This window comes from Colobus angolensis, unplaced genomic scaffold (genome assembly GCF_000951035.1).
Source record: "Colobus angolensis palliatus isolate OR3802 unplaced genomic scaffold, Cang.pa_1.0 Scaffold104, whole genome shotgun sequence".
Taxonomy (NCBI): Eukaryota; Metazoa; Chordata; class Mammalia; order Primates; family Cercopithecidae; genus Colobus; species Colobus angolensis.
The window spans coordinates 5,057,043-5,069,327 of NW_012111364.1; the positions used below are offsets into that span (position 1 = coordinate 5,057,043).

Sequence of the window (12,285 nt, forward strand, 5' to 3'; positions counted from 1 at the left end):
GGCCATCTTGCTCCGCCCCCTAATTTTGTGTTTCTCTGGTAGTCTTCATGAATTTTTGTAGTAATTACCTCAAGCAGATGTTTTAGTCTCTTATCCTGATAAGAAGAGACACAGTGGAATAAAAAGAAATAGTTTGGGAGAGCTCATGAGAGTGTAGTGGCATTCATGAAAATAGAAGAAACAAGGGAACATATAGGGGGTGACTTTAAAATGTCATAATCCATGTTTAAGTTTATTAGAATAGTAAGTTATGAAAACATTTTCTTAAAGTTACATTTATGAAGAAAGATAAATGGGGGAATACAGATATAAACATTTAACTCTCATTTTGAGTTTACAAAAATAAACCAGAGCATTTTCATTTTATATCTCAACCTCTTTTATAGGGTATTTCAAATAAGTTTAAACAGTATGTGCTTCAGTTAAGGCCTCAAAATAAGGTGTAAATTGTAAAATGTAGACAAGGGTTCATTTATTTAGTCTGTTTTGTAAACTTGGTGTATTTTGGCAGGTTTGGTTATAATGCCTAGACTTTTGTGGGTGAGAAAAACGAAGTTATATAAATGCAAAGTAATCCTTCCTTTGAAACCATTTATGTTTGTAAATGTATGCCAAAAAGATATTATATTTAATATTAATATGCAAAGGCAAGCATGAGGAGGTTTCTAAATGTTTATGACATCAATATCAAAATCTAGCTAAGAAATTGTCCTCAGAGAGACTAAAGAAGAAAAACAAGTTGCATTGGTTTGTACCTACACCAGTGATAGAAATACATAAATCACAGTAGTGATAATCAGATGTGTCTGTGCACACTTGGATAATCAACGTCTCAAATAGCTCTATGGTGGGGACATCTAGTGGATGAATATGTCCTAACTGTGGGGCTGCTGATATGAAAAAGTGAAACTCGCATAGTGCTGAGCAGCAAAACTTCCATTTCTCTATATAGATGAGTATAAATTAACTTGATATTTAGGTATGTGCATGTTTAATATACTCCTATATATACTCTGAAGTAATGTTATGCAAAACAGTTCTTATCCAATCAAAATAAAGTATATCCGAAACAAAATTTAATGTGAGGAAAAGAGATGAAATTATTTTCTGCTACTCTCATAAGACCTTAAGAGTAGAGTAAGGTCTTATAAGTAAGATTCAATTAACCTTATAAGTAAGATAAAATTAACAGCCTAAAAAAGTGGCTGGAATTGACAAGTTATGAAGTTGCCTGATAGCCATTGACCCAACATTTTATTTTATTTTATTTGCGTATGGTTTCCCAGGTGACTTATACCTGGAATGCTGAAGATTTAGCTTAAAAAGAGGACAGCTCCTAAGGGTTCCAATTAGCTGAGTTGATTAAAGCATTCATTGAAAGCAAAATCAAAAATGTAATGATTCCATATTCTCCTAGATCAATTGCTGTTTGTTCAATGGCTGTGAGCCAAAACGTGTCACACTGGACTCATCAACGATGCATGTCTTTGTATATGAAGCACTGTGTGACTGGCATCATGTATCACTATGTTGACAAACGAGAGTACCTGTTTCTTGACTTCTTTGGAAGCAAAGGCTTATCTATTATTTACTGTCTTGGCATCCTCAGTTCTCCACCAAGAAGAACCCCAATCTAGTTCTAAAGCAGATTGGAGTATTGGTCATGACTCATTTCAGATCTATGTTCCTTTAGTCAAACTTCTGTTATTTGAGAAAGGTAACTTAACTTTTTGAGTCCCAATTTCTTTTAAAGTAAAAATATTCATACCAATGTCAAAAGGTTATTGTGAGAATTAGCTGAGATGATGTATACAACATTCATACATTCTTAGCATAGTGCCTGACAGAAGATGGACATTCAGCAACTATTCATTGAATAAATGTTTTCAGTCATGGATACTCTGTATGAAGAGATGTATAAAGAGAATCTGCACAGAGAAACAAATGCCATTAGGTATGAAGTCCAGATGAATTCGTTTTATATAGCTGCCTGTCAAGAGACAATCTGGTTCTAATCAAACCAGAAGACAATGAGTGGAGAAAAATTCCAGAGCATTGTTTCTTAGATTTTATATGCATAGAAATTACCTGGGTATCTTTTAAGAATGAAGATTGAGGCTGGGGTGCAGTGGCTCATGCCTGTAATCCCAACACTTTGGGAGGCCAAGGCAGGCAGATCATGAGGTCAGGAGTTCGAGAGCAGCCTGGCCAGTGTGGTGAAACTCCATCTCTGCTAAAAATACAAAAAGGAGCTGGGCATGATGGTGCGCACCTGTAGTCCCAGCTACATGGGAGGCTGAAGCAGGAGAATCGCTTGACCCTAGGAGGCGGAGGTTGCAGTGAGCCGAGATCGCACCACTGCACTCCAGCCTGGGTGACAGAGCGAGACCCTGTCTCCACCGAAAAAAAAAAAAAAAAATTAAGGTTGTGATTCAGTGGGTTGAATCTGAGAGGCTGCATTTCCAGCAAACTCCAGGGGAGGTATATGCTGGTGTCCACTGAATATACTTTCGCAAGGCCCTAGAGTACTTGAATGCATGGCAAGAAATACTGTACTTAGATCTCTATTTGTCTAGACCAACATTCTGTTTCCTACCACAACTTAAAATTTATGTATTTATTTAACAAAAAATGATTTAGTGCTTCCTACATGTCAGGCACTATTCTAGGTTCTAAGTATAAAGTAGCAAACAAGACAGATATGGATAACACCCTCATTTAGTCTAGTGGTAGTCAGACAATAAACATATTAACCAATTAATTAAAATAGGTTCCAGTGGTGATTAAAAGTCTAATGAAAATAAACTGAAGTGACTGGGAGAGTGTGTATGATCAATGAAGTCTTCGCTAGGAAGGAGAAAATTGAACTGAAACCTGAATGTTGAGAAACAGGCTTCTGTGTAAGACCTGAAATTTTCATACAAAGTGAACAGAAAGTGCAAAACTTCTGAGACAACGATGGGTTTGGTTTGCAGGAGGAAAGGGAAAAAAGTCATTATGGCTGGAAGCTTCAACCTAAATGTGAGACAGTGATCAGAGCAGTAAAAAGGGACAAGATCATACCTGGAAGCGGTGGGGATAGTCCAGAAATCATTCTAAAACCATTAGGGAAATCTGAGATGTTGGATCTTAGATGTGTCTTAACAGCTCCACAGAGGATTAAAGGTGGTAAGGGAATGATCCTACAGGAAAATACACCTGGCTAAGCAGAACAAGTGATTGAAAAAGAGCTAAAATAAGATATGGGACACAAACCTGGCGGGGTAGGGGGAAGCATAACTTAAAAGAAAGGTCAAAACTGCAACTGGTTTACATGACAACAAATAAAAATGCATTACTTATGCCAGGCAAGCTTATCTAATGGCACCCTTGTAGCAAACTCTCCATTGCCACAGAACAAATAATATTTTTCTGGCCAGGCACGGTGGCTCACACCTGTAATCCCAGCACTTTGGGAGGCGAGCGGATCACGAGGTCAGGAGATCGAGACCATCCTGGCTAACACGGTGAAACCCAGTCTCTACTAAAAATACAAAAACTTAGCCAGGCATGGTGGTGGACGCCTGTAGTCCCAGCTACCGGGGAGGCTGAGGCAGGAGAATGGTGTGAACCCAGGAGGCGGAGCTTGCAGTGAGACCAGATCGCACCACTGCACTCCAGCCTGAGAGACAGAGACTCCGTGTCAAAAAATAAATAAATAAATAAAATTAAAAAGAGAAAAAAATCTGAATAGAAAAGATTGAGTAACTACTAGAGGAGACATAAAAATATAACTTCTGTTAGCTATAGACTGTAGCCCCAAACTTTTCTTGCTTTCCACAGAATATTGGAAACAATAGTGAGAGACGGTAGATGGCACTATAAAAGACAGCAGTGAAGAAAATAAGATATAAGAAAGCACCCCTTGCACTAAGAAAAAGCCTAGTAGAAAAAAAGACTCATCATCATTATGTCAAGTGTAAGATATTAAATGCCTTATACCATAATGATTTTCATACTCTACCTACCTACCTATATATCTACTATCTGTTTAGTACACTATTTTATTGGGATACATGCCAAACCCCAACACCAATAAAAACAAAATTTAAGAGCTCCCAGAGATTAGACTAGCTAAATAAGAATGAATAACATAATGTTTACTCAACTGCAATTTTAATGAGCCTCCTTACTTACTAGTGAGTAAGTCTAATGATTTAAGGCCTTGCAGTGTAGTGGCTATTAACACATAGGTGCATTCCAATTGACTTCTGATTTTGTCTCATGATTAAAGTCTCTGCAAGCTAGTAGCTATTAACATGTTAGAGCATTTCCAATTGACTCTGATTTTCTGTCTTATTTTTAAAATATATGAATAAAGGAGTGTACATTAAAATGGTGCTGCTAACTCCCCAAGTGAGAAACAGGTTGGAGTATTTTGTTCAGTAGCCAAGGAATGGCAAGGTGAGTCACCCTTTCTCACCTGAATGCCTAATGCGAGGCACACAATTTTTATATATTCATCCAATATTGTGATTATATTCTGTGGTAAAATAGCAGGTTAATTTTTGTTTGATTGTGTATCATTTCATTCTGTTCTGTTCCATTGACCTCGTTAACCACCTATATATTAATCAACTAAACCACAGAGTTCAGACTTTTTCTCCTACCCTGTTTTTCTGTTGGTTGTTTTTGGCATTTATTAACAGCAACAATGTTTTGTTTCTCATTGGCCTTTTATGTATCTCATTTTACTCATTCAGCAAATACTAAATAAGTGTTAATTTTGGGGTGTCAAGGCAAAATGAGGGAGTGGAGTGAGATGAGGCTAGGAAGAAAAACATAGCCAGGTCATTTGAGGTCTTATAAACTTTTGAAAAATCTGGCCTTTATCTTAAGAGAAAAAGGAAACTAAGAAAAACATCAAGCACTGGAGTGACACCATATTACTTCTGCCATTTGTTTTGTCTTGTTTCCCTCCCTCTCCAATTGGGATCACCTTAAACAGTGACTTTATACTGTTATCCCATCATTTACATTTCCTATTTCCAACTCACAGTTTTTTATGAAAGAAGAAGGTTGCCAATTGTATGAAAATAACTACTCCGAGAGACATAAGAGAGTTTGTAAATAGACACCTATTAGTTAGTTCATAAAAACATATGATAGATGCTATGGATAGAGTCATTATTTGTAAATCACAGCTCATCTCCAAAAAAGAAAGAAATAGGGGACATGCTTTGTTGATGCTCGTCATTACAACTTAATAGTACAAGTATAAAAATGAATACTTAATGGACAGGTATCTGTGACATAAGAATCCTCTCAGCAATGTGCTTGACCTACCCACGTATGCGCCTGATAATGAAGCCTCATTTAGGGTTGTGAGTGTATATATGCTTGTTCCTGGTGTTCTATTAACATCTGGCTATAGTAGACAATTTCTCTTTTGGCTTTGTTTTTTTTTTAAAGATAATGTAACTTATGTGGGTGCCTATCCGGTTTCAATTGCTCATTTTACATTGATTTAACAATAATAGCCGTTGATGGTCATGTCTTCCCCAGGAGAAGAAGTTGACAGACAGCTGTGCAGAGATGCCATCTTCCCCATCCCTGTGGCCTGTGATGCCCCATGCCCAAAAGACTGTGTGCTCAGCACATGGTCTATGTGGTCCTCCTGCTCACACACCTGCTCAGGGAAAACCACAGAAGGGAAGCAGATACGAGCACGATCCATTCTGGCCTATGCGGGTGAAGAAGGTGAGTCGCCAGCTTCAGACGCCATCTAGGTTCATTTCAAAAGTTAGTGTGCATCTTTTTTGTGTAGCCTGGATAAGATGATGTTCTATGAAAATCAACTGCCAGAAATCCGGCCATCCAAGATTTAATATCTGTTGATGTGTTGAGCAATTTTATTCTGTCCCCCAAAGTTAATCTTGAAAATGGATCTCTAACAAAGGAGGAAAGACTTTTAAAAGTGAACTCATTTTGCTTTTTCCCAGCCTCCCAGGAATTAGAGATCTTTGTAAGCCAAAGTGTTAAGCCTTTAAAACGGTCTAAAAATGGCTCCCAAAATTCCAGATATTTCTTTGTTTTTTATGAATTTCAGAAGTCAGTTTTATCCTTTGAAATCAAATTCTACCTTCTCATAAATAAGTGTATATGTCCAATAATAAAGTTTATTTAAAATCACCACAAGCATAGCTAGTGTTCAACTGAAAATTGCATGGGTTTTCAGTTTCTTTCAGTTTCTTGAGCATAGGCTCTGAGATCCAGAAATCTCATATGTAAATTTTGTTCATTTTTAAAATATGTTGCTCCTAAATCACTTCACCCTATAGGGTGAATAAAGCATGTTTGTCACATATTCAGACCTCACTTGCAAGCTTTATTGCCAAGAAATACAAGGCTCTTGGTAATTGTCTCTCAAGATGATATCCAAATGCTAATTTGGCCTCTGTGTGACTGGGTGATATAATGTCATACTTAATCTTGTCATTCGGAAAAATAACACAGGAGTGAGAAAAGCATAAAAGTAAATCAAATTTGTTCACATTAAGGCATGTTGTTTCTCAAGAATATAAGTGTATGTCATTTAAACATTATCAAGCTAAATGACTCTTTGTTCACATTTAGCACTAATACATAATTATTTGTAATATGCGTAACATTTTGTGTTTTCCTCAAATTATCGATTTGGGGGGGAGTTTTGTGTTGCCTATGCCTTTTTCTATTTTTCTCTTTATGAAGTATTTTAGTGGTAGAAACACAGTGTTCCTAGTCAAATTTGCTATCTGTGTGTGTAGTAACTACATAAACATATAACTACCTTGGCCTTTGCACATGAGTGTTACATGAGTAAAACAAACCTTTTACATGCAAAAAAGCCAACGGGTGTGAAGTTTTAGAATGTACTTGACAGTGTTCAAAAACTTTTTCCTACCATCTTAATATATACTTAACTCTTTGCTACAAAAATTGTATCTATTGAAAAATAGAGCCTTTTACAAAGAAAATTGTATTTCTTGTGTTGTCAAACAATGACTCTAACCTTGTGAAGATTGTAGGCAGACTTCAAACTCTATCAGCTCAGATTATGTCTTGGGCTTCATTAAAATTAGATCTGTGGTCACCCTGCTTCCTATAAATTCATTATGTTCTGCAGACACTTGCTGTGTGACTATTAATGAGTGACTTTTCACCCCCGAGTCACATGGCAAGGATTTTGTCATGCTTGCAGAACTCACCAGATCATTATTCCTATAGGCATGTTGCTTCACACTGAAAGGTCATGAAATGTTTTAAAGGCAGAAATTTCTGATTGCTCTTTGATATGTATCATCCACTTAGTTTGAAAGGGTAGGGCCTTGATAGTTTTTAATTAAGTTTAGTGGTTGCGTTATAAATAAACCATGCTGGAAAGTTATAGATGTTTATATGGTAAATCACAAGGGCATTAATTCAAAGCATAACTGCATTTCCTATAGTTTTGTTTTAATTGACATGTAATAATTGTATATAGGGTGCAGTGTGATGTATCAGTATATGGATAAATTTTGTTATCAAATCAGAGTAATTAGCATATCCATCACCTCAGACATTTATCGTTTCTTTTAGCATGGGCATAGAGAATCCTCTCTTCTAGCTATTTTGAAATACATAATACATTATTGTAAAACATAATTTTAAATAGAAGCCATAAAAGAAATTCTGTCAATGCTATTTGTCTCTGCTGCTATTTACCTCTGTTAATAACATTTATAAAAGCTGGTATAATTATATGAAATTTAGATTTCAAAGCCTATTTAGTACCTATTATTTGTTGGACACTGAAACACATTTTCTCTTACTCAAAATCTTTCCTGATTCTCGACTATTTTTAATGATTTAGGAACAGCATCTGCAGGAAGTTTTAAAATATGTTTCCTGGCCACTTAGATAACCCTTTGTAATTCTACACAAAAGTAGGTCTTTCTATTATTCCTAAAGAATTAGTGCTTTGTCGGTGAAACCCCGTCTCTACTAAAAAATACAAAAACTAGCCGGGCGTGGTGGCCGGCGCCTGTAGTCCCAGCTACTCGGGAGGCTGAGGCAGGAGAATGGCGTGAACCCGGGAGGCGGAGCTTGCAGTGAGCTGAGATCCGGCCACTGTACTCCAGCCTGGGTGACAGCGAGACTCCGTCTCAAAAAAAAAAAAAAAAAAAGAATTAGTGCTTTGTGTCATAAATGTTCTTAAATTTCTGTGGATCCGACACTTGACTGTGACAACTTTAAAGGAAAGTGCCACATTTGAGAAATGATATATGGAGTGTTTAGACAAGAAATTTTATGATTTTCTAGGGAAATAATACATAGGACAAGTCCATGTGAAATGTAGTTCTGGATTTATGCAATAAATGCTCCAACCTATACTTTTATTTTCCTTAATGAGAATGCCACCATTAAGCAATACTGAAGGTTAGATAACTCCTTGTAATTAATAAGGATAGACTAGGTTGTGCTTCAGTAATGGACAACCCAGACATTCAGGAGCTTAAAAGAACAAAGTTTTATTTATTTCTTCCTCATGGAAATTTAGCTACAGTTTTGGGTAACTCTCCAGAGCAGTTTGTCCTTCATGAAATGTCACAACATTGCATCACCATATGAAGACCTGGTTCCACAATCTTCATGTGCCAGAGGAAGAAAATACTTGAAGAATCTGTCAATTTTAAGCATCCCCAATTAAATTCTCCCATCTAAGAGTGATTTCATTTCTCACGTTTCATTGTTAATGTAAGTTGTATAACTATGCCTAACTTCAAGGAAAATTAGGGAAATATAATCCTACTATGTGCTAAAACGAGAGGAGTATTGACTGGTACTCTTTTCCCTGATTTACTCAGTGTTCTTATTGTGTATCAGTGTGTATATATGTGTATGTGTGTGTGTGTGTGTGCACACGTGTGTACATATATATGTGTGTATATATATATACATCCATAGATATATGATAAATAACTATTCCATATGGCCCCAATCCAGCAGGTAAAACAGGGCTCTCCATCGTGAAAATGTTAGAATTCTTTTTGTCCCTCTTAAACGAATGACAGAATGATAGAATGGCACTTTCTCTTCCTCACACTGTACTTCTTTCCTTTCCTTTTTCTTTTCCTTTCCTTCACTTCCTTTTATTGCTAGGCTCTTTTTCTCCTTTCCTGAACAATTCTATCCAAAAAGCCATTTGGCAAAGCCAAGCAGCTGGGCATCTGTGCCAGCAGATGGGAGGTCTGCAGTGATCTAGAGTGGGTTGTCAGAGCCCAACTGGGTGAGGAGCAACCAAAGTAGGAAAAGAGGTGACCTGGCATGCAGTTTCAGAGCCACTGAGTAGGGTGAAGGACAAGGGGGCACAGGGGTTGTATGAGTGGCTAGAAGAGTGACTCAGCATTGGATGTCAGAGCATAGCAGGGTCAAGAGAGAATCCCAGAATCAAGGCGGCCAGCCCAGTGTGGGGTGTCACAACCAGACACAGTTGAGGAGGGTTTCTGTCATGTGGATGGCCTCATGTAGGATGTCAGATCATGAGCCGAGTGAGGAAGATATCTTGTGGGTATAGCCATGGAGATGACAATGGGAGATGGAGTGTGGGGTGAGAGGGAATTGACAAAATAAGTACATATATTTAACATAATAAGAGTCAGGGTTTTTTTTTATTGCTGGAGAAGAGAGTTGCAAATATGTTAGGAAAGAAAACTAGTACACTCTGTGGTACAGCATTGGAATTGGATGTTATTAATTTATTTGAATTCATGGTGTTCAATTTGTTAAGATAAATATAGAACAAACATCAATGTAAGTGTGCAAATATAAATACATATTATATACATATATACACATATTAGCCTCATTCACTGAAAAGACATGAGGGCAGCAAGACCTCAATAGCAGTAAGTAGATGCAGCAGTCAGATCTTGATTTCTTATACTATTCTCCAATAAAAGAAACAAGGGAAACTTTGAGAAATGGCTGATTCCACAGCTGCGATAGAAGAAGTACAAGATGGGCCAGGAGGATCTTGTGGTAGAAAGTAAAGAGAATGTCAAAAGGCCACAGAAGCCAAGTTGAATGTTCTCCCACTGACCATGTATGCAAACAATTTTAGTAACAAAATAATAATACTAACAGACCGTTAAAAATAGGAAACCAGGGATCCACACTTTATATAAATAAATAAATGAATGAATTGAATCTCATTAAAGGCATTGTATTTACATAGTCTCAAATATTTCCCTAATAAAGTCTGACAGACACCCCCCTTAATCTAGTGACCAGAGTTAGCATTATCAATAATGAAGCAAACTGAAATCTTGTGTCCTCAGTGTGATATAATGAGAATATGGCATCACTTCGGCGATAACTCTGTCAAAGATGCATATATGGAATCTATTCATGAGAAAACATCAGATAAAATCTAATTGAAAGACATTGTACAAAATAATCTTTAATCTTCCAAAGTGTCTAAGCCATGAAAAGCAACAATTGAAAAACTGTTCTAGATTTAAGGAGACTAACAAAGTGTGACATCTAAATGTAATGTGTGATTCTGAACTAAATCATTTTGCCATAAAGGACATTTTGGGACAGCTGGCAAACTTGAATGGGGTCTGAGGATTCAATGGTAATAATTTATCTGTTTATATTCTCATTTTTGGATTTTGAATATTGAATGGCTTATGTGTAGGAGGATGCTCTTGATCATGGGAAGCACACACTAACATACTTAGGGTGATGGACATCTTTTCATCCTTTTCCAAATGGTCCAGGAAAAGAAAATTATTTATATCATACTTTTAATTTCACTGTAATTTTGAGATTGGTTCAAAATTAAACATGAAAAGAAAACGAATTTGTATAATTTTTTTGAGATGGAGTCTCTCTCTGTTGCCCAGGCTGGAGTGCAGTGGCCCGATCTTGGCTCACTGCAACCTCCACCTCCCAGGCTCAAGCAATTCTCCCACCTCAGCCTCCTGAGTAGCTGGGATTACAGGTGCACCACCACGCCTGGCTAATTTTTTGTATTTTAGTTTCACCATGCTGCCCAGGGTGGTCTCAAACTCCTGAGCTCAGGCAATCCGCCCACCTTGGCCTCCCAAAGTTCTGGAATTACAGGCATGAGCCACCATTCCTGGCGCTTTCTACACAATGTTGAGTAACATTATATAACCTATTATCAGTATACAAAAATTGTCATCAAATGCTAATTACTGAAATGTCGTTTGGAAACCAAATCACAAGTACTGGCAACTGGTGATAGTTAATGTACTGGAGAAGGTAAAATTAGTTCTTTACACTTAAAAAAAAAAAAATGTGTGTGTGTGTATCTTCAAGAGGCTTGACTTCTGATTAAATAAAATTGGCAATTCACTTTTTAATATTCTTACCTTAACATGTAAATATTGTATAAACTGTAGGAGTTGTCTCAAAAAATGTTTTAAAGTTATGTTAGGAAATTCTAAAGGGAGGCAACCTTTTAATACTTAAGTCTGGCATATTTTTTAATAGGAAATTGAACTTGAACAAAAAATTAAAAATTAATGTTAGATTTTTAGCTTTCTCAATTTTTTGAACCTGTATTGTAGATCCTAACAAACTTCAGGTAAAAAGGAAAAGGTTATTTTTTTAAATGTTTCCCACTGGGTATAACAATTTCTGTTAATTCTCATGATATAGTTAGTTATTCTTACAGAACAACAAAAAAGGAAAGAATATTTATTTTTGTTAAGTTCAATATGACCTGATAGAACTTCATCAACCAAATAGTAATGTCTTTACACCTGTCTTATACAAGCAAAGAATAGATGCAGATTGAAATAAATTGTCATTTTTTTCTCAAATAATTAGTAGTCTTCAGAAGTCATATTTTACAATGCAAAACATTGAGAAGAGTATTTTTATTTAACTTGTTCAATTTTTATAGCTAAATGATTTTAACTGTAGTAACCAGGTAGTAGCCATATTACCTAGAAAAATGTGAAGAACACCAGATTCATTACATGTATGCGTATATATGTGTACTCATAATTCTGATTTCTAAGTAAATACTATCACTTCCCCATTCTCCCACCATTGACCTTGAAAAGAGAGTTCTGCTTCAATCTGTCACTACTTGACCGTCAAACAGGATTTATGCAGGCTGCACAGTAGACAGTCTTCTGCCTGTTTCTGCAAAGAAAAACTGGTGGATGGGGCTGTGCTACAGCAGAATCTCCTGAGGTACCCCACAGCTAATGCTGTTCCAATTCAGTACCCCCAAAGCATATCCTTGCC

The 12,285-nt window shown here is 36.6% G+C and overlaps 1 protein-coding gene across 1 annotated transcript in view; it reads left to right on the forward strand.

Moving 5' to 3' along the window:
• THSD7A (thrombospondin, type I, domain containing 7A) overlaps window positions 1-12,285 on the forward strand; it is a 507,842-nt gene that overhangs the window by 381,989 nt on the left and 113,568 nt on the right. Inside the window, exon 7 of the mRNA XM_011942957.1 lies at window positions 5,545-5,739. Within this exon, the coding sequence (XP_011798347.1) occupies window positions 5,545-5,739 (195 nt within the window). The remainder of the gene's footprint in view (window positions 1-5,544; window positions 5,740-12,285) is intronic.